Consider the following 27,143-nt stretch of genomic DNA (forward strand, 5'->3'; position numbering starts at 1 on the left):
AGACGCTGGAGTTTATAGGCCTGATTAAGATCGAAATTCCAGTTCTTGGACTTCTCAGTGTTGCAATGTTTGTCCAATGGGGAATCTATTTTTTTTTTTTAACAAAGATGAAAGTTACTGAAATTGAACTTGTGAACAGACATGCTAATACTTGTTTTCCTTTTGGGAAAGACGATAACATGGAGCTAAGCAATACACCTGAAGTTATTGTGCTTGCCCTTAGGTGAAGAAGACAAGAAGCAGGATGCGAGCACAGACACAAATGCATGATGGGAAACAGCCAGGTGTGGAGGTGAGGACACCCAGAAGAGAGGGCAAACCTGGGAATCATGGCTAGAGGCCCTGACGAGGATTAAGCTTAGCTGCTGGGAGGGTGGGTAGATAGATAAGTGCAGCACGGGCTTCTCATTTGAAGGTAGAGTGGTAACAGCCCTTCCAGCAAGTGGCTGAAGGCAAGTGGAGCTGCAGGGGACGGTGGCGAGAGTCTGCAGTGGGGCAGATACACAGAGGATGGTTACGTTCACTCCGGGGTGGACAAAGAACGATCTCCGTACCGAAACCAAAGAAGGTGAGAATGTCTGCAAAATGAAGAAGTGAGGCTGTGCCAAAGCATTCAGTAACTCTTGAGGCTAGCTGGAGATAGCTCAGTGGATAAAGGTGCCTGCTGCTGCCGGGCAGTGGTGGCGCACGCCTTTAATCCCAGCACTTGGGAGGCAGAGGCAGGCGGATCTCTGTGAGTTCGAGACCAGCCTGGTCTACAAGAGCTAGTTCCAGGACAGGAACCAAAAACTACGGAGAAACCCTGTCTCGAAAAAAAAAAAAAAAAACCACAATAAAAGTAATTTTGCTTCTGTTTCAAAATGGAAAGCATAGTAATTTTACTTATATCCTACTTTCTATCCAATTGAATTCTTAGCTAAGAGGAAGGAGGACCCTCCCAAATTCCCCTGAAAAGACAGCCCATCCTCAAGGGATTTCCTAACTTGCTGGAGTAAAAGAAGCATCTGCTGAATCAAGTGTGAACCAAAGCTGCAAGGTAGATTTAATAATAATAATAATAATAATAATAATATTAAAATCCCAAAGCCTGATTCCTGGAAAGTGTATTATAGGGAGATCTGCTAGGGAGCTGAAGGATCTGCACGGGTGAGGCTCTGCAGGAAAAGGGGAGCTGGGGAAGGGAGGGGAGGCTCGTGCCCAGATACAACCCCCAGCCTCTCTACACTCTTGTTTTGTTTTTTGAGACAGGGTTTCTCTGTGCCCTGATTGTCCTGGAATTTGCTTTGCAGACCAGGCTAGCCCTGAACTCAGGCCTGCCGGGATTAAAGGTGTGCACAGCCACCTCCCAGCTCCTCTGCACACTCTTGAGGCCTGAGGAGTCAGAGGAGTCAGGCCCCAAGTTTCTGCTTCTTCCCTAAACTCTGAAGAGGGAGATGATGGAGACTCTCTCCTCCTCTGTAGACCAGGCTTAAAGAAGCAGGTGTGTGTGCTTTTCTCTCTTTGTATTGGATTCTTCAAAAGGAAGATTTCTTCCTCCTTACCTTGACAAGTGGCTGTGGAGAAACCTTCCGGGCTTTTTATGGGTTTGCTAAAATAAACACAGGGTGTGTGGGGGAGGGAGTGCCATAATAAAGGGGTAAACCCGATCGAAGTACTCTCCAAGTACTGTTTACACATTCTCTCTGTTTCACCTACAGAGCAAATACAGATCCAGACGGAGCAATCCATAAACAAAGGCAAAACTCTGAAGCCTTGCTTGCTCGTGAGAGCACTGGCTGTCCTAGCTGCGCTCCTCAAGGATTCTCAAAGAAGAGATGCACCTAGGGTCTAGGCAGAATGCTAGAGACACGTTTCAAAAAATCCTCAGGGGAAGTAGAAAAAGACAAGATCTCCTGAGTAAATTGGTAACATGGGCACCTTGGGGAAGGACTGAAGGGGGGAGGGGAGAGGTAGGGAAGGGAGCAGAGAAAAATATAGAGCTCAATAAAAATCAATTAAAAAAATCCTCAGAATTTCCCCAGCAATCAACTAAGACCTACAGACACTTATGTGGAACTCGTGTTAACTTTCTACCATACGTGCAGGCCTTCATGATGGCAAAGAGACAGGAGGTGGGGAGGGAGAGATCAGAATTCTGCCATCACTGACATCCAGGAGAGCTGAACCCCAAGTGAGAAGTCTACTTTGGAGGCATTCCCTAGGAGTGATAACTAAACGGGGAGAAACTTCCCATCCGCACAGAACAGTAGAATTATACAATTTCCTTTTGTGCTTTCTACCCTACCAGGTGGCATGCATTGGGCTTCTTTTTTTTTCCCCTGTGTGTTTATAAAAGAACATGCAGGGCTAGGGAGAGGGCTTCATGATGGAACATGAGTTTGGAACTACAGCTCACACATGAAAAGCCAAGAGTGGAGGCTTCTCCCAGTGGGTTGGCAAAGATAGGAGTATCCAGGGGCTCACTGGTCGCACAGTTTAGCCAGTGAGCTCAAGGTTCAGTGAGAAACCCTGCCTTAAAAAATCAAAGTAGGGGCTGGAGAGATGGCTCAGTGGTTAAAGAGCATTGCCTGCCCTTCCAAAGGTCCTGAGTTCAATTCCCGGCAACCACATGGTGGCTCACAACCATCTGTAATGAGGTCTGGTGCCCTCTTCTGGCCTGCAGACATACACACAGACAGAATATTGTATACATAATAAATAAATAAATATTTTAAAAAAAAATCAAAGTAGCTGGGCGGTGGTGGCGCACGCCTTTAATCCCAGCACTCGGGAGGCAGAGGCAGGTGGATCTTTGTGAGTTCGAGACCAGCCTGGTCTACAAGAGCTAGTTCTAGGACAGGCTCCAAAGCTACAGAGAAACCCTGTCTCGAAACAAATAAACAAAAACAACAAAAAATTAAAGGAGAGTGGTTGAGAAAGACACCCAGCACTTGCCTCCTGCCCACATTTGCCTCCTGTCCACAACCCCCCCCATACTTGCACACACAGAACACATACACACGAAAAGGTTATCCGTACCGTTTCCAATCGCACCAATCATCAATTTTACTATACAAATGTACATGTACTTTTCCTTCTCTCCCCACCAACAACAAATTCCTACAGGTGACGATGACAGTCAAGCGGCACTTCTTCCTGACTTGTCAGTCTCTCAAGCTTCCTTCCAGAAGGTCAGGTCATCACAGATCTAGCAGGCGCGTGTGCTGTTACCCTCACCAGCCCTCAGTGTCTTCACTCTTGGGCATTTCCAGCCAGCTCTTCTGTTGAATCACACAGATATGTGCCTGATTCTCAAGTAGAAGGAGATGCGATTTCCAGCGGACATGGGGCATGTATAGTTAAGGATGCTTAAAATAATCCAGTTTATAATACAAAATGCAGAAAGTAAATGACAAAAATATCGTTTGCTGGTTAAAACGCATCCTTGAGATTATGGAGTTTTAGACTTTGGGAATACCACAGGACGGCGTGATATAAACAGCTTGGAACAGGAAAGATCCGCAGTAATGTGTGCTAACAAGCCACAGAAAACACTGGGTGTGTTCAGACGCCAGGCTGCTGACGAGAACAGCGCTAACAGTTGTCCCATACAGGAGCGCTGACCAGGTGCCAGGAACTACGTGCATGGACCCACACGGACTACTTCAACTGATCCCCACAGCATCTTTAGAAAGCCAACCCCATTATTATCTGCATTTTATAGCAGAGAAAACTAAGGCTTGCCTAACTTGTCTAGATGCCAAACAAGCTGGGGAACTGGGATTTGAATCTTCACGAACTGGGTGAAGCCAGAGCCTGAGCTCTTAAACACTACATTACACAGTGTCTCAGGAATCCAACAAAAGATGGAAGATACTAATCAGAATATATATTTCATTTTAAAATATGCAAGTGGAAATCAATCTGTAGTTTTCATAAATACGTGTCTGCTATCTTTGCCAGTGGAGTAACTTCTCATTGTGAATTTACAGACAAGGTTTTGTTGGGTTCACATTTCCTAGTTTCTCATTCATTACCTTGCTCTTAGTAATTGCTGAGTCACTAAGAACCCAGATCACACAAATCCTAGCATTTGGAGTTAGGGAAATCTTGTCTTTGGAGAGATTTTTTTCAGTGCATGCACTTGTAACAGGTTTCTCAAGTCCAGTTCCGGAGGCCAGAGAGCCCCAACACTACCCTGCCCTAAGCTGACCCCACACGGTCCACTCTCATTGCCCAGGGCCAATCTCACTGTGCCTGCTTCTCCACGCTTGCATAACCACCACAAAAGTGGCTGGGCAGCCCTGGCCCTCTGCCCATTAATCCTTCTGTGGCCACATGTTTTTCCAGCTGCTCCCAATCCCCCACCTTTCCATTCTCCCTCCCCGGCAAGCTCAGACTCTATCATCAACTACATGTCCACAGTCCAAACACCTGAACCTCTTTTCTCAAATTTCCTCCTCTCCTTAGAGAGAAGTTGGTCCCCAGGGCAGGCCTCTCACTGGTTGCTGCTCTATCTCTGGGCACGTGTTCCACTGGGCCAGGCTCTGCAATACACTTCAACTGTGCTCCTCACTCTCTCTAAACGCTGAGCCTTCTGCCATCAGACCGCATCGGTCACTAGCCTTCATCGTACAACAGTTCTCAAGATTCCCATCACTGGGAAGCTGGATGAATTTAGCCCCTAACTCACAGCCATATCTTCTCGTGACTATTCCCAGTGGCACGGCGGCACGAGCCTATAATCCTGGCACTCAGGAGGCTGAGACAGGAGGATGGCGACTTCAAGGTCAATCTGAAATACAGAGACTGTGCCTTAAAAAGCAAAAGGACCTTCAGGTGGTGGAGGCACGTGCCTTTAATCCTAACACTCAGAGGTAGGTTGATCTCTGCGAGTTTGCAGACAGCCTGGTCTACAGAGCGAGTTCCAGGACAGCCAGGGCTACACAGAGAAACTCTGCCTCAGGAAAAAAGAAATTTGACCAGTAGCAGGTGTTAATAAAATGTCGTATCATATTTAAAAATACACATCCAGTGATTAAAATGAGTGTGTATTTCTTAAAGTCAACTCTACATTCCAGTAACAGAAGCAATTCAGTTCCCACCAAAGGACGCGCTGCCCTGCCAGCGAGATGACTCAGTGAATAAGGGGCATGGCTGCCAAGCCTGACCATCTGAGTTCGGTTTCCAGAACCTGTGGGTAGAAGGAAAGCATCAAAGCCCCAAAGTTGTCCTCTGACCTCTGCCCTGTACATACACATATAGAAAAGAAATAACTGCACGAATGTTAATGTCGTGAGTTAAACAGATTGTGCACTAACGGCTGAACCCGGTTCCTCTCACGGAGCACGGCAGCGTTAGGTCTCCTCCCTCTTTGACAGAGGCTGCGCCAATGTCACCACACACTCCCCCTCTTTTCGGGGGAGCTTATCTAACGCAGCTAAATTTATCAAGCACCCTTTTCCTAAAGGACTGTACCAAGGAAAGAAATCATTTTTTTTCCATTAAGATCCTGTCCGGTTCATGTCACTGGGACACTATCATGGCCCCCAGATCATGAATCAATGAACGCGTGAGGTTAATGGGGGCTAACAAAGAACATGCTGGGGGAGTCTTTTTGTAAATACAGACAAAACCCAAACAGATAAAGTACCATGGCCATGAAAATCATTCTTCCCGGCAACAGAACAGCCTTTCATTCAAAGACAAAGTAATTTATTAAGAGCTAAAAAAAAAAAAAAAAAAATCAACCAGACGTGGGGAGGGCAAGGCCATGAGGGGAGACAGAGTAGCAAGCCGGGCCCCTTGCTATAGATGTAGAACAAGCGCAATGCTCTATAAATTCCAGCAGGCAGGGCTGAGTGAGACTATGGCATGTGTGACCTCATTCAGTCATGCTCACACCAACTCTGTCTCGCGGTGTGCAAGGCACTCGGCGTAATCCAGAAGACGGTGATGAAGAAGACACAGCTCCTGCCCTCAGGAAACTCACATCTGAAAGAAGTCTATGTGGTCCCAGAGGCATGGGCCAGTGCCAACACTGGAAGTGCCGTGAGGAAGAACTTTCTGGGAACTAAAATACTCTAAAAGCATGTATCTTACACCACATACAGCATCAATGGCCATGCTAAAAATCAACTGAATGTCCTGCTGAAGAGTGGGAGTCAGGCGTCGATAGAAAACCCCTGGCATGCGGCCTTGACGCTTGAGAACCACAATGAGAGTGACTTCTTGTCTACACCATAGAGCAAAGAGAATTTATAGGCACCTTTCACAGCCAAGTGGGAGGGTTTTAGTTTTGGAGACTAAAAGACAATCCTATGTATTTCTAAATTATATATATATATATATATATATATATATATATATATATATATAGAGAGAGAGAGAGAGAGAGCAGGCACTTGTGCCATGGTGTGCATGTGGAGGTCAGAGGACAACTTGGGCACATCTGTCCTCTCTTTCCACATGTGGGTCTGGGGCAGGTCGGATTTGGTAGCAGGTGTCTTTCCCCTCTGAGCCATCTTGCTGGCTGATCACCCCTATTGTGACATGCTCAGAGAGAACTTTCTGAAACCTTTTCAAATATTTACAGACATTTTTTTTCTCTCTTCTAGAATTTTTCAAGTGTCTAGCTGTTCTTTATTCAACTTTGGCTTTCTCAGACACTGGAGTCCTGGCGTATGCTGTTTTTCTTCTGTAGCAAGGGCCTGACTTTATGTAAAATCAGTTAGTCTGAACATAACATTTTTACTGGGAGACATTAATCGGTTTGATTTTGCCACACTGTTTAGAGCATGGCTAAAGAATAAACATTAACTAACCGAAATGTTTATTGCTCAATATACCAAGATCAATAATACCTTAATGAGAAACTGATATGACAGCTGTAATCGACCAATGAAAGCAGTTTCCACACACAGCAAATATGAAATCTTAGCAGAAGGATGGATTTTTGAGTTTTTAAAAGAATAAGTAGCAAAACAAAGAAAGGGCTTTTGCTAGCAAATAAAACGTTTCTTGGTCCTCTAGATGAGGTCAGAAGCAGCACACAGTGGTGCTGTCTTCATGCATTCACGGAGTGTGGTGGGTCCTTTGTAAGTCTTCTTGTCCCTGGGGAAGGTTGCCTTGCTGACCGCTCCCATAAGTTTCACGTTATCTTCAGACATAATTGAGAATGCATGGTCACTCATTTAACTCGTATATTTGTTCAACATGGGGCTAATTTTTCCTATCTCTTTTATTGCAGGTCACATGGGAGTGGCTTTGATTATAAGCTCCTGGTAACAGAACTGACTCACAGAAGAAGGCTGAGTGAGAGATGCTATTTGGCTTGCACTTCTGGAAGATGCCCAGATCAATTATCAACAAAACTATTATTATTATTATTATTATTATTATTATTATTATTATCTTGGCTCTTTTCAAGACAGGGTTCCTCTCTGTAACAGCCCTAGCTGTCCTGGTACTAGCTCTGTAGACCAAGCTGGCCTCAAACTCACAGATATCTACCTGCTTCTGCCTCCCAAGTGTTGGGATTAAAAGCGAGCGCCACCACTGCCCAACCACAATTCATTATTTTACTATGCTTAATTTTTAATTCAAAACAATGATTTTTACATGAAGAATGTAGTTAAGACAGAACACTATGAAGTGCATGAAAGTCCTTAAACAGAAATGGCAGGTCAGTCTAAAAGGAATGAAAATCAAGAGCTTTTATAAATTCAAACACCAGGTCCCCTAAAGCGAAGTCATACCCAAGAGCCCAGTAACTACATAGCTGAATGCAAGCCTGTTATTGTATTTACAAGGATCCAAGAAAGACAGATGTGTTCTCCGGTAGTTACAGATAAAAGCATGTAATGAAGAACATGCATGTACGTCAATATAAGACACCTCTTTAAGATGAGCAACAGTGAAAGGGGAGTCCTCTGCTACACAACAACAATACCAAACACCAGGACAGATATTTCAGAATTTACCAGGAGCAATGCACAGGGCCCAGCACCATGAGTCTTAGCAAAGAAAACCCACATGAAGGATGCTATGTGCATCGGCTAGGAGTCAAACAGAGATCAGAATCCTGTAAGGTGACTATGAAGGGACAGAGAGCAGGAATTGTGACAATGTGCTTGGCACACTGGTGTATGGCCAAGACGGAGACAGCATCAGCTAAAGAGACAGCCTTGACCTTCTGAGAGTGTGCCGCTAGGATACTGAGCATGCTGTCTGTCTTGTTTCTTGTTCTACAGCTGTGATAAACCTTTGACAGGCAACTCAAGGGAGAAAGAGCCTGTTTGGGTCACAGCTCCGGGTCACAGTTCACACGGTAGGGGAGTCACAGTGGCAGGCGCTTGAGACATTACGTCCACAGTCAGACAAGGATTATAGATGTGTAATTCTACCCGCTGCAGTCCAAGATGCCGAGGAAAAGGTGCCGCCCACAGTGGGTAGGATGAAGATCACCTCCACAGTTGTGTCCAGCAGTCCGTCTCCCAGGAGATTCTAACTTCCGCCACGTCGACACTAAGTATCACACCACCAATGGGCTTGCCCACACACAGTTACCTGGGCCTTGCCACGGCTCTCTTCCTGCTGGCTGTAAATGGAGTACCTGCTTCCTGCCCGACATAGACCCTAGGTACGAATTTGTTAAAAGCTTCCTAAAAGATGATCCCTGCCTGCTAGTCTCACTTTGGAGGGCAGCTGAAGAGAAGCCGACGGCTGACGGTCTCCCAAACCGTCCCTCGTGTTCTGTGCTCTTCCACACAGTGGACATCCATTGTCTCATTTAATCCTTCCGGACGGCCCTGTGACACGGGCACTATAATTAGCCCCACTTTTCAGCTGAGCAGCCACAACCAGAGCACACGGAAAGTTAAGTGACCACTTCTGACAGGAATGTTACCATCACGGGCCAGCTCTAATCCTATGTCAAATTAGAGGTTTGGATGTCAAACGGTATAAATTCAGAAGAAAGAGAAAATTATCATGGGGCTGAGAATGTTCATGAAAAAAGAGGAAATTAAACCTGAAAACTTAGTAGGACCTGCCCAGGTAGAGAAGACAATGGTATTACAGGTAAAGGAAAGAATGTGGCCTGGGTTATGGAAGTGAAAGCCTACAGAAGGATGACTGACAGGCTGGGAACGCAGGTCTGCAGATGACAAGCACAACAGAGGAGTCAGGGGAGCACCAGGAGCGAGGAGCTGAGGAGTCAGGGGAGCACCAAGGATGAGGAGCTGAGGAGTCAGGGGAACATCAGGGGCGAGGAGCTGAGGAGTCAGGGGAGCATCAGGGGCGAGGAGCTGAGGAGTCAGGAGAGCACCAGAAGCAAGGAGCTGAGAAGTCAGGGGAGCACCAGGGGAGAGGAGGCTGAGGAGTCAGGGGAGCACCAGGGATGAGGAGCTGAGGAGTCAGGGGAGCATCAGGGGCGAGGAGCTGAGGAGTCAGGGGAGCATCAGGGGCGAGGAGCTGAGGAGTCAGGAGAGCACCAGGGATGAGGAGCTGAGGAGTCAGGGGAGCATCAGGAGCTGGGCAGAGGTGTGGCCCTGAGGGCTTTGTTTTGTCCATGTTTGTAAGTCAGCCAGCCAGTAGTCCTCTATGTTCCACGAGACTGGCCAGCAGGACCTGGGAACAGACGCTCCTCTGCACAAGGAGAGCTTAAGGGTAGCCCCAAATCAAAGGCCTGCTAATACCGAGTGACACGTTCTCAACACAAGACCGCCACAGAAACCATGCCAGAACTTAATGGCACTGCCAGGGATCTGCAGCACTGACGTTTTATCCCCGGGCCCATCAACATGCCTAAATATTGAAAGGACTTACAAAGGGTGTGAGTTCTTCTTTGTCATGTTCGGGGACAGAGAAAATATTAAAACCACAATTAAAAACAGAGAACTCATTAATAAAAATGCTACAGCAATGCACAGACAGGAAGGAAGGGTCCCCTTGGGCTAATAAACAATAATATTTAACTGGTTTTTCTCCAGCAGAAATAGCATCACACTGATCCACTCGGCATAACAAGGCTTTCGCTTTTAATCTGAGTTCTAGCGGTCCCCATATTCGACTTTCTAACTCATACAGAGAACCTCTTTCTACACACAAGTTACTAACAGCTCCCATCATATGACCAATTAACTCTCAGATGTCCTCTACTTACAAATATGTACAATGCAGACCGGTTTTAAAATCCGAGCTTACTTGGCTCTCAATATTACTAAAACTTGGTAGGATTGAGTTTTTTCCTTAAAGGGAGGGCGTGGCATAAACCAAGGCCAGAGAAGAAAAGGCATTCTTCTCTTTTCCTTCTTGAGGAGTCTGCCTTCTTTCAGTTTGGGGGAGAATGTTTCCTTCATTCCTAATATGAAGTGGTGTGTCAACATCGTTAAGTATCAACAGCTTTCAATGTAACATAAAAGCAGTAATGGTTACTGCCATCTTGATTGGCTTGAGGCATGCCTAGGGAATTAGCAAAGAACAAAGCTATGAAAAGAAGAAAAGAAAGAACAAAGCTTTGGGGGCATTTCATTTCCAGAGGTTAGCTGGGGGGGGGGGAAGCACCACCCCGCATGTGGGCAGTACCATCCTATTGATATTGAAATTGAAATGTATACCCTGGCAATGCTGACACATGCATGGGCAGCCTGTATATGATGGTCTGTTGAACCTGTATATTCGGTTTCATGGTCTAATTGATGAGGATGACTGACCAGGTCTCTTCCTCAAGAGGGCACCAGATCTCATTACAGTTGGTTGTGAGTCACTATGTGGTTGCCGGGAATTGAACTCGGGACCTTTGAAGGAGCAGCCGCCAGTGCTCTTAACCACTGAGTACCATCCTACAACCTGGGCTAAAACAGGGAAGAGGAAAGCTAGCTAACAGGCATACTCTCAATCCATATTACCCTCTCCCTCCCTCCCTCCCTCCCTCTCTCCTTCCCTCCCTCCCTCCTTCCCTTCCTCCCTCCCTCCCTCCTTCCCTCCCTCCCTCCTTCCCTTCCTCCCTCCCTCCCTCCCTCCTTCCTCCCTCCCTCCTTCCCTTCCTCCCTCCCTCCCTCCCTCCTTCCTCCCTCCCTCTTTTCTCTCCCTCCCTCCACTCTCCTCAATCCCTTCCTTCCTTCATTGTGAGCTGCCCTGTCCCACCAGGCCTTCCCTGCCATGGAAAAGTATGGACCCAAGCCACGAGCACGGTTCCCCCAGAACACGGTCCCCCCAGAGATTCCGGCCTTAAGCTGTGAGCTGAGCCCAGGTTGTTGGGAACAGCAGCAAACAGCTAACACAAAGGCCTACAGGTTGCCACCTGCACCAGATAGGGACAAAGTCATGTGTAGACACACCTGTGTCGAAACATCATGGAATCTAAGCTGCCATGTTTAATCCCTTTTAAAAGTTCACGATGTAAGACTGGCGGCCTCTTCCTTGCATGGGGACAGTTCTCTGGGCCAGTGGTGGCAAATAAGACAAGTGATCACAATGACTTTCTCTGGCACTTCCGCTCCTTGCTGAACTACAGCCTGAGCAGCTCAGCTTCACCCAAGCCAACCAGCAGGTACCAGGAAGACACGCTAATGACGTCTCTCCTTACTTCCGGTGCATATTCTTAAGATGGCATGCTTTCCTGTCATAAACATTTTTCAGACAGAAAGGAAACTGCGCACTATAAGAATTTCCGTAACAAATGACAGCTGAGTCCTGAGGTCTGGGGGCTGCTATATATGGGGCAGCATGTGAAATGAAATGTCCCACATCCCACAGACGAACGTGAGCCTGGACAATGAGTGTCGTGTGGAGCTCTGTCCACCCACAATTCCCAAGGCACTGCTACAGACTGTCAAAACTGCACTTTTTAAGATGTATTTTTTCCAATTAGAAACGTAAATCTATGTCCCGGTCAATCCACATCTCTAAAAACCTCATGACACTCATCTCTACCACAGAGGAAAATCAAACTGTAGCTACGCCTGAGCTGGACCAGTAATAAACACAACGACGTATTTAAGGGAAAGGATACGGATGCTGGCTGCTGGGGTGAAATGCAGCAGACAGGGGGAGGAGTAAGAGGGTAGAGAGTTGGCCATACACGTGATGAAATATTTGTGTTAATTATATATTCTATACATTGTGTATAGGGATGGTCACTGTGATAGTCACTTTATGTTTGAAATTTTTCATAATAAAATATGGGAGGAAAACATGAAATCATAGAAAACCACAGACATTCAAGGAAAATAAAAGCGGCCCACAGACACTGAGTATATGCCCGTTTTATAAACTGTCTTCCCCACCTCACCCCCAATACACTCAGCATTTTCCGAATGGCATATGATGTCACTGTACAGGCAGCACCGTGTAGTCTCCAAGTCTTCGCCATCACCCGACTGACACGAATCCCTATTCTCCACACCACTGACGGACTTAGAATAAAGTCCCGGAAGTACAACTTCTGACTCGGGAAGGAACCATTTTGAGGCCTGCTTTTGCGTGCTCCCTTTTTCTAAACCCTCCTCCGGAATGAGTGAGTGCATCACAGAACCGGTCGACCCAGAGGCCTCTGAGCCTTAAACACTCTCATAAATAAAACCTGTCACTCTCATTTCTACTAAGAAACAAAGGCTCTTTTTCAAAAAAATATCTAAAATAGGTACCGCTAGTACTCCCCAGTTTGTTTCCTAAATCCAAGTCAGGGGTGCTGACTCAGGACTTCGCCCCAGCAGTGGGACAGGAGCTAAGTGAGAATGGGGTACCTTTCTGTGTCAGTAAGTAAGGAGAGCATCAAAAATCAACAGGGCATGTCAAAAGACACAGAAGCCAGCCTGAAGAAGCCCTTATGTGCTGGGCCTAATTTAAATACAAAAGTGCATAACTGTAATGGATTGTAACTGGAGTGTAAAATTGTCTATAAACAAATAAGCCAATTGGCCAATATGTAAAGAGAGGACAGAAGGAGGAGCAGGGGAGAAGGGCTCTTGCTCTCGGCACAATGCACTAACATGGTAATGTTCTACCTAAGACAGAATCATCAAGGGAGCAAGGCTGAAGAACATTTACATAGCCTCAAAGTAGCTCCCAACAGCTAATCACAAAAGACAAATAGGTATTTTCACTGCAGGGAAACTGAGTGAACTCGTAACTACAGGCTCAAAAGTAGCATCAGAAAAACTAAGCCAAGCGATACCCGTGCCACTGCACCAAGGACCACCAAGGACCACCAAGGACCACCAAGGACACACAACCCCTATGACGTTCCCACCACAGCCACATAAGCCAAACGGAGGGGAAATCGGTAAGCCCAAAACAAGGGCAGTCTGCGAAACAAGTGTTCTCTGCTTTGTAAAACTGTCCAAGTCTTAAAAGGCAAAGAAAGGCAGGGAAACTGTTCCCAAATAAAACAGACTAAACAGACACATCAGCTAGATGCCATCTGTCGTCCTGGAGTGCATCCTGGGTTGGAAAAAGTTCCCATAAAAGTCTCTTGGGACAAAAGACAAAATCTGAAGGCAGACTATCCAATAAAGTAATATGATCATTCAATTTCCTGGATTTTTAGGAGATGCTGAAATACTTTGAATAAACACATATCACATCTGTGACTTATTCTCACAGCCAGCATAAATAAAATAATTATAACTGCATATAAGTCAATAGCATAAATAAAGAGAAAAGGCAGATGTTACAAAATGTTATTAAGTGGTAGGCTTTAAGTGGTATTATAGAGGTCATGGCAGTCTTGCAATCTTTCTTGGTGTTTGTTTTAAATGGTTTTTAAAAACATTTTAAGTACATGTAATTTTTGCTATTTTCAGCAGAAAGGTAACATGTACTTTCTAAAATAGAGGGAAGTACCATATCTTACTACACTAGAAGTCACAAATGAAGGACAAGCCAATAGTCACACAAGCCGAGTTTAAGAATTTGGCCTGGGCTGGAGAGATGGCTCAGTGGTTAAGAGCACTGGCTGCTCTTACAGAGGACCCAGGTTCTATAGCATCTACATGGCAGCAAAAAATAAAAAAAAAAAACCAATACACATAAAATAAGTAAGTAAATAATTTTCCAGGTGGTGGCGGCACACATATTTAATCCCAGCCCTTGGAGGCAGAGGCAGGTGGATCTCTGTGAGTTTGAGGCCAGCCTGGTAAACAAAGCGAGTTCCAGGACAGCCAGAGCTGTTACACAGAGAAACCTGTCTTGAAAAAAAAATTGTCATGTGTCATGTTCATGCTCCACATTTGACTGCGTTCATGGAACACACATTGTCAAATGTCAGGTAATTCTCAGAGTCCTGTGAGGTGAGTTACAGGAGCTGTATTAAGCGGTCTGTTCCTTCTACAACTCACTGGAAAAGTAACGACCCAGGAGTGGATTGAGGGTACAAACGTGGTGTCGGGGGAAGGAGGGAAGCTGGAGCTCATCACCTTTATCACTTAAAAAGCGCTTAGCCAGTAGCCACCACACGTCTTGTGAAATACAAGTCCACAGGGATGCACGCTTCCCCTCTAGTAGCTGCCGGTGCCCCAGCAGACTTCCACGTAGAACTCCTTCCTGTGAGTTGCCTTGCCGGGAGCCCAACTCTGACGACAGCAGGCCCCTAAGCGGAACTGGAGTTTCTGCTTTTCCCTCCTCACACGTTCATGAGTTATGCTCTTGCCATACAAAGCAGGATTTGGCAGCGTCCTACGTTTGCTTTCGTTCTGCGCTTTCCTGTGTTGTTTCCTTGGCCTCTCACACTGTAAAAACGGGGCGATGTATGCATACAGGCCGGAGAGGTAGAGAGTGAATGGGCTACAACCTCCTTTCAAATCCTGCGTCCTGCCTCATCCAATAACCATACAAGAAGTTCATTGTATCCAAGTCCCACTTAACCTACCACTTAAACATTCTTATGTAATGGATAGGACTGGCCTCTTTTGTGTTCTTACCTGGTCAGAGTGAAATCCTAAAGAACAGGAAGCCTGGCCTCCTGAAATCCACCTGCTCCTACTGGAGTGGCTATTATACTTCCCAATGCTCTACTTCCCAATCTATAAAACGGGGACAATAAGGCAAACTTATCAGCTCAAAGAGTCCAGTACCAGAAACGGTTCTAATGCAAGAACTGATCTTTACCTAGCACCGTTCTGCTTCATGTGAAACCTACAGACAGCCCCAGGCAGAGCCACCTCAGTTCACTGTCCCGGCTTCAACACTGGGAAAGCGAGTGACTGAGGCGCTCCAGCCGCTGCTGGGGGAGCCTGCGACACTAACACTGGACGGGCATCGCTAATCAGTCATGATGGTTCACTGGTGGCAGTCAATGACAACAACAAGACCACTGGGGGAGACAGCATATTTACGGAAAAGTTCGCTTGAAAAGAACAATATTTAGCAAAAACTGCACATTAAAAAAAAAATGGCCAAAATAAGCACCACGCCACATCCCTATGAAAGATGAAGACTCCAGGAGTTCAGGGCTCACCCACATCGAACACAAGTTCCAGACTCTAAAAGACAAGACCTTACGCTAATTTTACAAGGAAAGGCAACCCCGCCAAGCGCCTAATTCTTTACTTCGCAAAGACTCACCACTGTGAGCCAGGAGAAGTGAAACCTAAGAAGCCAGTATTGCTTAATTCAGTAGAAAAATAATACTCTTATTTTTTTTAAGACAACAACTAGGGACTACCCCCAACGCGAGGGGTAAAAATAGTAAGCAATGCAAATGTTACCTGTTACTCTGTGCTGCCCCCTCTTGGCTGCCCCGGAGAAGTGAACGGCTCAAACGTGCCTGTTTCTGAAGGCCAGCCAACACAGAGAGCACCGGGCTCTTTTATACCATGGAATGAAATCCTCTAGCTTCAAATGACCTCTAGTAGAACTCAACCCTAAAGCACACACTGCAATATTTTCTATTTATGGGGTTCCCAAAATGGAAATTGGGAAAGAGCCTCATGGAGCGGTCCCAAAGGACCTGCCAGATCCCTTGCAGCTCTGTGATCCCCGGGGCCTATTACATCTGAGCTGCTGCGTCGCCTTTGGTAGCAGAAGATCTTACCTCTTTCTCTATCTTGAGCAACTTCTTTACAGCCACCTCCTTGTCCTGTGATATCCATTTGGCTCGATAAACACTCCCAAAACTTCCTCCACCGCAGTTTTCAAAAAACTGCAAGTCGTCGAATTTAATTTGCACAAAGGAGGCACCGAGAGACGACATCTCATAATGACAGCAGTAAGCGTCCTCACAATCTGGAGAGAGAAAGGAGAGACACGCCGGATCACAAACAAGTCAGAGTCCTGCTGCCGATATTTATACCGAGTCCTGTGAAACTTCCAGAAAGAGCAGGATGACTTCAGAAAGAAAAGCGAGACGAACGCATCGAAATGAAAGCGCTCACCCTGGCAGCCGGCGCAAAATTCAACAACGGGTTGTCCAGGCTTGGGAACAGCTCAGATTCCTCTGCCGCAAAACCTGTCACAGCGCTTCCTACACATCTCGAGGAGCTCTGCCTAAAGGCTTCTGTGTCACCAGGTCTCCTACCAGGAAGGCCTGACACACAGAAACCATGCTTTCTTTCAACAGTAAGCTAGCATAGCTCTTCTGGCATGCATGGCATGCCGTCTCTCCGTGTTGCCCTTACTTCATGGGAAAAGTACCCAGCCTAAGCTGGTGCGCATCCTAGCGCCAGCACAGCCAAAAACGCTGCAGGGTAAACACGCATTCAGTGTTTAGACTCCAAACAAGATTTCACTGAGGAGAGAAAGAAAAGGTGGCCAAGGGCTGCGAAACGCATCCCACTAGGCTGCACACCATAGCAGAACCTATTTTCTGAGACGTTGTCCCTGCTTACAATATATTAAGTCACCCAAAGAATACAACCAAAGATGTTAAAAAAATTATATTATGCTTGTTTCCAGAGGAACCCATGACCCCTCCCAGAGACTACTTCAGTGAGATTCTCTGTGACTGAAGGGCTCTTACTCTCCCCCAGGTGTGTGTCCCTTCCTAATCCTCTATGCCAAACCATAAATTATCAGGAAAAGCAAAACCCTAGACACACAGATGATGGCAGAAGCTTCTGAGCAGGCATAAAAAGCTGCAGGCGGTAGATAAAAGAATCTGCATGTGCGCCCTTCCTGGGACTGTAAACCAGAATATTATAATCATGGAGCAAAAGGTGGCCCTATAGTTGAGGGCCCATAGAACGAGTGGCTTGTGCTCCCAACAGTCACCATCGTGAACGACTTTTAACAAAATGAAAAGAAAACAGCTATATAAGAATGCATCTATGATAAAATGCAATGTATGGCCACTCTGCATGTATCTTCTATCTATAAACATTGAGACATACTGAAATACGATGCCTGCACCATCCCCCAAAGCACACGAGGGAAGGGGAACACAGGGTATAAGAGGGAGATAGGAACGTGACAGAATTAAGAACAAATCAGAAGGCTGCGCGGGCCTTTTACTACCCTGGCCATTTTCTATGAAGCCTGAATTTTTTTTTTCCTTCCAAAATAAAAGGTAGAAGGAAACAGTCTACAGCGCTAGAAAGCCAGTGTCTCCATGTACAACGCAGCGCTTTGCCGAGAGACGCACTCAGGCGGCTAAGAGCGTTCAGTGTGCAGCTGGCTTAGCCATCCCATTTTAGGAGCATCAGCTCATTGAAGAACGCTGATTCCTTATGCCAAGTCCAAGTCTGCACCACGTTAGGGAGAAGGCAAGAAAGAAAAATGAAGCGATTTGTTTATCCTCTAATGTTTAGAGCCTTCCACTGTTTAGAAGAGGGGGTCTGGCACAAAACACAGGGAGGGGGACGGCTGTGGGGAACGCAGGCGCAGTCTACTGACACATTTAATTTAGCGGTATTTCATACAGACTCCCTACAATCCATAGTTAACTGCAGAAAAGAAGCTCTATAGCAAATGTAGGAGAATAGGCCTGACCAACGCAGAGAGTGTGTGCAAAGCAAAAAGCTTTTATAATAAATGTCAAATGCTATGCTAGCTCTCCGCGGGGCCGCAGAGGACAGGTCTATGTTTTTATAATCAATTTATCAGGTATAAGAATTTAAATAGGCCTGCAAAGCTTATCAGACAATGTAAACCCACTGCCTCCCTGTCCCCCACTCAACTCTCACTGCTGAGAAAGCCGCTCATGCCGGCTCCTTTGAGGATTCCCTCTTCTTTATCACATTTCTGGGGGACGTGATTAAACACTGTCACTTCTTAACGTTTCCCATTTCAGATCTTGCTACAACAATTCCCTGCGAGGGATTCAGCTCTTACACACCATCCTCAGCCTCCATAGGCTCAGGCGCTAGGCTGTTCTAACCCCTCTGTTCACAACCCCAACATTTGGCTAAGTCAATATTCACAGTTTGTAGCAGTCTCGCAAAGTCAATATTGTTCCCAGCACCGCCATGCAGCAATTGTATCTTACTTAGATAACTTTTGTTGCTTCTGGAGTTACTAGTTGCCCTGTGTTTTCTTCTATTGTTTGTTTAGCTTTTCATGCTACTGACAAACTTAGCCAGCCCATCAAATTCTCCCAGGACTGCAAAACTCTCAATGAAGTAAAACAAAACAAAACAACAAAAACAAACAAACAAAAAACAAAAAACACCAAATCTCTGTTTTTCTGGAAGAAGGAAGATGCTGGTTTTCATGGAGACATTCTTTCTTAACACCTCATCTTGATTCAGTCTGGCTGGAATGGCTGCTTCCCAGGTCAGACTGTAACTGGGATTTCTCCTGTGCTATTCAAAGACCTTCCTTCTCCTTCACCCTCTGAGGGAAAACCTTGCCCTTGGACCTTTAGTTTCTCTTTCTTGGTTTACTTCTGCACCTTGACGACATTCATCTCTCATTGACTCTTTGAGCAGAGGACACAGAATGGGGTTTTTGAGTCTCCACTAGCAACCTGTCTGCTGTTCTAGGAAGAGTATTATCCTTTATGTAGTTGTGAAAGTATATTTTATTTTTTTCACATTTTTTAAAATTAATTTATCCATTCATTTCATGAGTGCAAATATTTTGCCTGCATGTGTGTCTAGGTGCACAGAAACTGAAGGGGTCATCAGATCTCCCAGAAATGGGGTCACACAGATGGTTGTAAGCCACCAGGTGGGTGCCAGGAAGTGAATTCGGGTCCTCTGCAAGAGAACCAAGGACTTTTAATCAACGAGCCATCTCTCCAGTACTCTCACTGAATTTCTTCTTTTTCCTCCAAGACTTACCTCTTTATTATATGTGTAGAAGTGTTTTGCTTGCATGTATGTGTGTGCACCATGTACATGCCTGGTGCCTGCAGTGTTCAGAAGAAAGCATTAGAACCTCTGGGATTTGCTACAGTCGTCAGCTTCCACGAGGGTGCTGGGAATGGAACCCAGGTCCCCAGAAAGAACACATGCTCTGAACCCCTGAGTCGTCTTTTTAGCCCCTCCTTCATTGCGAGGGCAGCTATGGACAGGTGGATGCTACTCTGGCTTCTAAACCCTTTTACTTTTTTTTCCTAAAAGCTTTTAGAATTACTTTTTATCTGTAGAATTCCGCCTTTTATTAGGCTGTCCTTGGAGATGATTTGTTTGTCCCACGCTCGCTGATAGGACACACTCAGTTCCAATCTTTAACTCGTGTCTTTTAGAGTCTCAACCGACCCATGTTCCTTACCACTTGAGCCGCTTGTATTTCATGTCTTATTCCTCATACACACATGAAGCCCTGCTCGCAGTTCCCTTATGTGCCAATCACACATCTGCATGCTGGCTGCACGCAACACAGCCGCTTCAAATGCCCACCTCCACCTAGCAGGCCTGTCCCTCACATTGTCTCCGAAGCCCATATGAAACATCGCATTCTTTCTATGCAGTCATCTTTCCCATCACACTCCCTCCAGAACATAAACCTCCTAAACCCAGAATTCATTTCTATCCATCCTGGGTTTTCAACACCAGACACGCAGTACAGCACCTTTTCTGCTCTAGCCTGTCTGTTCAATTAATTAATGGCTTTTAGATAATTTTCCCATTATAATTCCTGGAGCTGCAAAGATTTCAGTCAAACTAGGGAAACTCAGACCTGCCATTTTCACAGCATCCGCAGAGGACTCTAAATCAAATCTGTCTGAGAAGCTTCCACAGGCTTCTTGGGGAACCTGGGGCCCTCAGTTTGGGTTGAGACAGAGGAGGGGAGGAGAAACCCTTTCCCAAAGAGAGAAGAAAGATGTGGTCAACAAAAACTAACTTGAACCCCCTGGCCAGGTCCCTTGGCTATGGTGGCCACCCCGACGAGAGGCAACAAAGTACATTTGTCCACGTCAGTTACTCATCTGTAGTACATCCCGCTGTTGGGATCGGCTCTACATGAGTGGGTGATGCAATTACTTGGATGTTTTATTGAGACTGTAAAAAAATTAAGTCCCTTCTAATTTCTGAAGAGATTAACAATTTTAAGAGTGTCTTAGTGAAGGTTTTAACTCCAGTGAGCTCAGCAAGGCATCAAATCCCTCAGCTAAAAAATTTGGTTTAGCTCTCCACCCTTGTATACATATGTACATATGTGTGCGTGTGCATGCGTGTATGTATGTATGCATATATTTCAGGCTACATATGTATATTGCTTCCCCTTTCATTTTAAGTCGCTATTCAAAGATCAATTTATAAGGAGAATGAAATATGAGTTTCCACTACCCAAACCCAGAGCATCTTGGGAAGAAACTGATCAAACCACAGCATCAAGACCTGATCAAATTATGCTCGAGTTTCTCAGAAACATCTCTACTGTCTAGACCAATAAAGCCATCTATTAGACAGGGAGCCAGATATACCCATTTGTTTGCAAAGGCTACCAGATGACACACAATGTTTTCAACCCACTCCATTGGAGACTGGCTTTTACACAATACGGACAATCCCACAGCCCTGCAGGTGGACTTGGAATAGGAACGTCACGAAAATCAGAACATAGTAAGGGGTCACAAATTTGAAAACAAAAGCAAGTTGGTTAAATTCAGCCATCTGCTGACTTGAGCAGTAGCCAAAACTTGGTGATTTCAAAAAGGTCCCTAAATTAAAAATACAAAACTAATTTCAATTATTAACTAAACAGATAAAAGCATACATAGTATCATTTAGTTAATTATAAAAGCAGAACCATATAAAAGTGGAAAAGTCTTAAACGGAACTATATTTTACGTTTTCGTTTCCCATCTTCTCAATGAGGGAGCTGGGGTCAGGACTTTGCTCATGGGTCTTTAATTTGCCTCTTGATTTTTCGAATTGGTATCAATCTCAAGTCAGCTGTCTTGTCACTTTATTTCTGTCACAGATTTAAAATAAAAATAAAAGACTAGTTGAATGTCTATCATTTGAGAAGCAAAGTTTTACAATTAGATGGGACTGAGTTGAATTCTGTCTCCATCTCTCTTGAAACAGCCACGTTTCTTCCAATGATGCATTTCTAAACCTCGTAAATAAGGGTTTCGAAATCACCTCCATCTGATAATCCCGATGGCACCGGAAACGGAAGCATCACTTCTAAGCACAGATAAGCAGCACAGCCAAGAGCGAAGACCCAGTTAGCCAGAGCGAGCCGCAGACCCCAGTACAAGCTACCTGAGCTCAGTCAGGCGAAGGACTGTGTCTCTGCAAAGTAGGCTTCCCGCGGCTTCCCCCAGACTCTTCGTGGGGACGCAGAGGAGGTGTGGAATCTACACACAACAGGTAGAAATGGAGGCCCTCTAACTGTTCTCTACGCTTTGATGCCACCCACTCTTTCAGCCTTCATAATCAGTCACGTTTCCCCCTCCCACGTTCAGAACTGCGTTCTATTTTATTTCAGCCGCTGTTCTCTGACCTCCGTACATTTTGCGCATCCAAACACACACATACACCAACAATACATTTTTTTTAAAAAAAAAAACTTAAAGGTGATTTCTCTAAAGTAGCCCTCAACCTCTAGCCAACCTTGCTTTGATGTGTGTTGCTTCATATAGTCAGTAAGTAAATGTATCAAAACCACATATCGTCATGTGCTTTAGAATGCTGTTTGGAATTACTGCCCTGTATTCTTTTAAGGGCATACTTTTTTTTTCCAAGAAAAGGGAAGTCATTGGTTTGATGTATTTCTTCATAATGTCAGGGTGAGAGATTTAAAGACACAATTCTTAAACAGACTGCTCTGTGCCCATCTTTAAAAAAGAAAATCATTAATGATAACTAAGTCTATTAGGAAAACAAACTAGAAGCATGTCTACTTTGCTGTTTTCTTCTAAACTGCTTTCAGAAGGGAACCCCTCACATAACATAGGTTGGACCCAGGAAACAGGGCTCCTTCTGGCATGTGTATGAGAAATCCAGCTTTAAATAAGAGTCTAGACGAGAACGGACGATCTCCCTCTCTCTCTGTGCTTCGCCATATATGTAACGTGACTCTTCAGTTGGAGCAAAGGTTACAGTAAAAACAAGCTAGTTAAATGAAACATTCTTATACCTCCATTAATATTCTAATAAATGAAAATCAACTTCCGTGGCCTACTTCCTTGCCAGAAATGCTGTTAGCAGAAATAAAATAAATGAGAAGGTACACCCATGTCCTAGGCTACTGGAGCAGCTCTTGTGGGAAAAGAGTGGGACTGGCACCGAGTAAAGACGGAGAACACGGAGAGGACATAGTTCTGGGGCTGCCTAGACGAAGGCCCAGGTGCCCCAGGGTGGGGCTCTTCTGGGGGCAAGGCCCAATTCCTAAGCCAGCCTCCCACTCATCCTGGGGATTTGCTGTACAGTTCTCTCCTCCAGAACTGTCCCTGTCAATCAGGAAACACCCAAACAGCCTGGCTTCTGACAAATAAGGTGCAAGCTCAGCCTGGGTAGCTGGAAGAAATGCTTCCTAACAAGGGTCAATCAATATGCAGGTCAGAACCGGGTCATCTGAAGGCGGATGAAAGATAAGACAGACACCGGGAAATTCAAATTAACCAAGAGCAAGACCCGGACTACGCTTTGCTGACTGAGAAGTAGAAATTAGCTGTGGGCACAAGTTGCACAATTGCTGGTGACTAGGATAGCCCCGCAAGAATCTCTTCTGCCCTCTTAGTAGTGCCTGACGCACGCCTGAGTGTTCAGCAGGAGGTGGGGGCGTGGAGAAGAGATCCTGCATCAGCAAGACAAGAATGGGTGTGTCTCTAAGGCCTGCTTCAGCCTCACTAGCATGATGACTAACCAGGCTAGTATGGAGGTCCTGAGAGACCGACCGTCTTCCTTTCCTGGGAGGCGCATCTGACAGTAAACGCAAGGGGATGTTCAGTAGTCTACATCCCTAATGGAAAGAGTAGAAGTTCCGGGGCCACACTCTTGGAATTCTCGCATAGCTGGAGAGGTCCACATTCCAATGTCCAGCTTGAACTCTTCTCTCTCATCCCCAAAGCAAAGAGCTCTTTCCCTCTTGGGACCATCAGGAGAACCACAGACTCTATAGACTCCTGGGATGGATGAACTAATTCCATACAAAATGGAGTCACATTACCTCTTCCGTCAACCTGGGGCTACAAACCTTAGCAGGGCCGACCCCATCCTCCCGTCTCCCACATAAGCAGCACACAACACTTCAGAGGAGGTTGGTGAATCCTACTTTCTGGCCTTAAAGCAACCATCTGACTTTAAGACGTGGAGGAATAAATGTGTCTGTTTGTATTGCTTTGCTTAGTTGAGTAAGAGAAGACTGGAAAGTCCACATGAATTTTTAGGGTTAAATGAAAGATTTTTTTGTTTTGTTTTGTTTTTCGAGACAGGGTTTCTCTGTAGCTTTGGAGCCTGTCCCGGAACTAGCTCTTGTAGACCAGGCCGGCCTCGAACTCACAGAGATCCGCCTGCCTCTGCCTCCCGAGTGATGGGATTAAAGGCGTGCGCCACCACTGCCCGGCAATGAAAGATTTTTAAAGTAAACGTTTGCCTACTTTGGAGGTGCTTATTGGCTGCAGACTGCAAAGGGACACACTCCTTCTCCTTCACAGTAGGGTATTCTGATAGAAAAGCTTAAGCAAGTATTTACTCCATGACCTAGAGATAAACGTGTTCCTTCTCTTTTAGGGTTTCCTATGTGAAGTCCAGAGATGGGTCCAGAAAGGATTGATGGACCCTGGAGAGAAGAAGTACTCAAAGGAGCCCTACAAACGGCTCCAAGAGATCTTAGCTCTGCTTCTCAGCCATAGCCTTCCCATGTTTCCCTAACTTCCAAAGTCTTCATCTATGTGCTTCCCCAACACACAGTATCACAGTCACTTTGGAAACCCTTGTACACAAGAGGAGTGGCTAGGAAGACTCCATCTCAGCATATGCATTTAAGTACGACAGGAACAAGGCAAAATACTGTGTGTGGGCAAGCCTTGCTGGGGAAAGCTGAAGCAAGCCCCCAGCTTGAGAAACGTGGGAAAGCCCTTTCTGCACTCAGTCGCGGGAGCTGGAGTTTCCCGGACTCGCCCCAGCATTCCACAGGCTGTCTCATAGATATCTCCCAGGAAGCAGGTATTACTGCCTCCCCAGGGTGTAAACGCCAGCCAAGCCTCATTTACAAACGACAAAACTGGGATTCACCTTGGGTCACCTCCTTTTCTTCCACCGCATATTCTCCATCATTTACTGCCTCCTGATTTTCCTCTTAAATAACTCTTAAATAACTTAAATAACTGGATTGTTTATCATCCACGTATCTGAGGCTTTAGTTTTCTACAAGCAACGGTGTCAATCAGTAAAGTATCAGATGTGTACCCCCCACCCCCATTCTCACGGTGTATTAGTGGGCTGGGATTATTTAACTCCTGTTTTACTCAATGCTTCAGCTGTCTCTCCGGGGTCAGCAACAAAAGCCCCTGAAGTATTAGTCAAACTATCTGGCATGCATGGCTCTCTTCCCTCACAAGTAACAACTTCGGATACAGATGTAACTATGTTTGTTTATGTGCAGTGGGTCAAGGTTAATAGGCGCAAAGGAAGTAGCCTAAATCTTCCCCATAGTAAGACAGAAGGTGTCTCAGCTGTTGATATTATATTTAGATAGACCAGTCTCCGTCCCTTGTCAATCTGTCCAGGGCAGAATAAAATAGAAAACAAATGATCCCAACTTTTATCCCCAACGTCTGAGGGTACAGAGGCTCTCTTATTCTGACAATACTGTATCCCCATGAACACCTTTTCCCAGCGAAACAGAGGATCTCAATGACTTTTCTCTGAATGTGTCAAGCTCTAAACTCCACTGTCCGTTTTGCTGGGCGCACTGTGAGCTTCCTCTGACCTCTTTCATGAAACGTCCCTGTAATTTCTCCAGTGGATCCTCTGATGATTCAGTTGTTCACTCCACGCCCTTCGTAACTCCTGTTGATAATTCTACAGCCCTATCAGACTCAGTTTCACTGCTGAGCCCAGATAGGCACGGAGCCAATGTATTGCCAATAGCACTCACTCTGCACTAACTTAAAATACACAGTGCAGCTTGCCAAGTTTCCTTATTTGGTGAGAAGGTCCCTCAGTTCCCAAGATCTTTGACCATCCATTTTTAGATCTAAATCTGTGCGCTTAATATTTGGTTATTACTTCTCTTAATGTGTTCTTATGCATCCCCCTCCAAAAAAAAAAATACTTTTAAAGGATCAATCATCTACTCGCTTCCCTGGACAATAAAATGTTCCCCACTTAAACTTTTGACTTGCACATTCTTAAGTTTAAAACACACAAACATGCTTCACAATAACTCCAAAAAGTACTTGTAGAAATTATATTGTAAAAGTTTAAAATAAACAGTACACAGTGCTCCAAAAGACCATTTGCCCTCTATCTTAATTCTCTTTCCAAACAAGCTAAATTCATGTTCATTTACAATCTCCCAAATCTCTCACTATTGTAGCAGAAATCTAAAACAAAGACTCTACAAATGATCATAATTAAAATGCAGCCGTCACTTTTTTTTTTTTTAAATCAAAGAAGGCATGAAATGTCAGTGTAGAAACAGGCCTACGACAAAGAAGTCTAGTCTTGGATCATTTGTTTATTTTTATCGTTAAATATTTTGGTAGGTTTGGATCCACTAAATCCTGATAGTCGGTTTCATCTACGGTCAAGAAAGCCAGAAGATTCGCTACAACTACTTCTGGGGTAAAACAGGAAGACACTTTAACAACAGCCTGAACTCAGATATCCTCAATCCATTCTGGAAGACGGTTCTCATACGCATTATTAATGAAGGCTGCTTATTGTGAAATCGCTGGAACGGGCCACCAAATGGTGTGCTTTCATTATTAACGAAACTAACAAAAATAGTAATTATGTTCCCCATAAACAGTGCTTATGCAGGATCTCCAGGCGCATGAGAAACATACATTTTTGAGCAACCCAACAATGACGTGCCATTGTTTTTCAGGCAGTTCCATGTTATCTGGGCAGTTTAGAATTAAAGTTTTTCGGAAAGCTGTCACACGCGGGGGAGGCATGGCTGCGGCTCGGAGGCACTCACAGCCAAACTTGGTGTGGGTCCCCGAGCCCACGACACCCGCGTGTGCTCCCACGGAAGGGAAAGGTGCTCGGGAAGGGCAGCCGCCGCAGGCGCCCGGGCTGTGTCAGGTCGGGCTCTTCCGGGCACCGACTGCTCCTCGGGACTGTCCCGGCATGCTCAAGCCGTACTCGGCCCAGCGACAGGGAACCGCGGGGCCTCAGGGTACCGGGCGCAGGGCTGCAGGGCACCGGGCGCGGGCCGAGGACAGCCGCCCGCCGAGCCCCGGCCTCCCGCACCCGCGCAGCCTTAGTCCCCGCAGGTCCGGGCCCGGGCCCGGGCGATCCTCCAGGGTGGTGCTCCCTCCCTCTTCCCCGGTCCCCCGTGACCCCTACCTGGCTCCCGGGCCGGGTGCGAGCGGCGGCGGGGGTCGGGGACGGCGGCCCGCGCTGCTCCCACGCTTCCGCCGGAGTCAGGAGTTGAACATTCCGCCTCTCCGCGCGGCGCCAATGGGGACGACGTCGCAGCAACAGCACCACCTACCTACGGGCGCGGTACCGCCAGCCCCCCAGCCTCCCTGCACGCCCGGCCCAGCGCCCAGAGGAAAGACCTGGACTCCGGGTCACACAGACCCCAGGTGCTGCACGCCCCCGCGGGACCTGGTGCTCTGCCTGGGAGGGGGACAACAGGGAAGTCGATTTATA

The 27,143-nt window shown here is 46.0% G+C and overlaps 1 protein-coding gene across 3 annotated transcripts in view; it reads right to left on the reverse strand.

Moving 5' to 3' along the window:
• The window catches only part of Map3k20 (mitogen-activated protein kinase kinase kinase 20), a 152,254-nt gene extending 125,318 nt beyond the window's left edge, over positions 1 to 26,936 (reverse strand). For 2 of the 3 annotated variants that reach the window (XM_057754947.1, XM_057754945.1), the window contains exons 1-2: positions 26,835 to 26,936; positions 16,016 to 16,206 (exon numbers count right to left, since the gene is read on the reverse strand). In XM_057754947.1, coding sequence (XP_057610930.1) covers positions 16,016 to 16,174 — 159 coding nt within the window. In that variant the 5' untranslated portion in view covers positions 16,175 to 16,206; positions 26,835 to 26,936. Of the gene's footprint in view, positions 1 to 16,015; positions 16,207 to 16,355; positions 16,419 to 26,834 lie in introns of those variants that run through there. The other variant, XM_057754946.1, reaches the window with a different exon arrangement.
• Between the last annotated feature and the right edge of the window lie 207 nt (positions 26,937 to 27,143).

Source organism: Chionomys nivalis, chromosome 22 (assembly GCF_950005125.1).
Source record: "Chionomys nivalis chromosome 22, mChiNiv1.1, whole genome shotgun sequence".
Classification (NCBI taxonomy): domain Eukaryota; kingdom Metazoa; phylum Chordata; class Mammalia; order Rodentia; family Cricetidae; genus Chionomys; species Chionomys nivalis.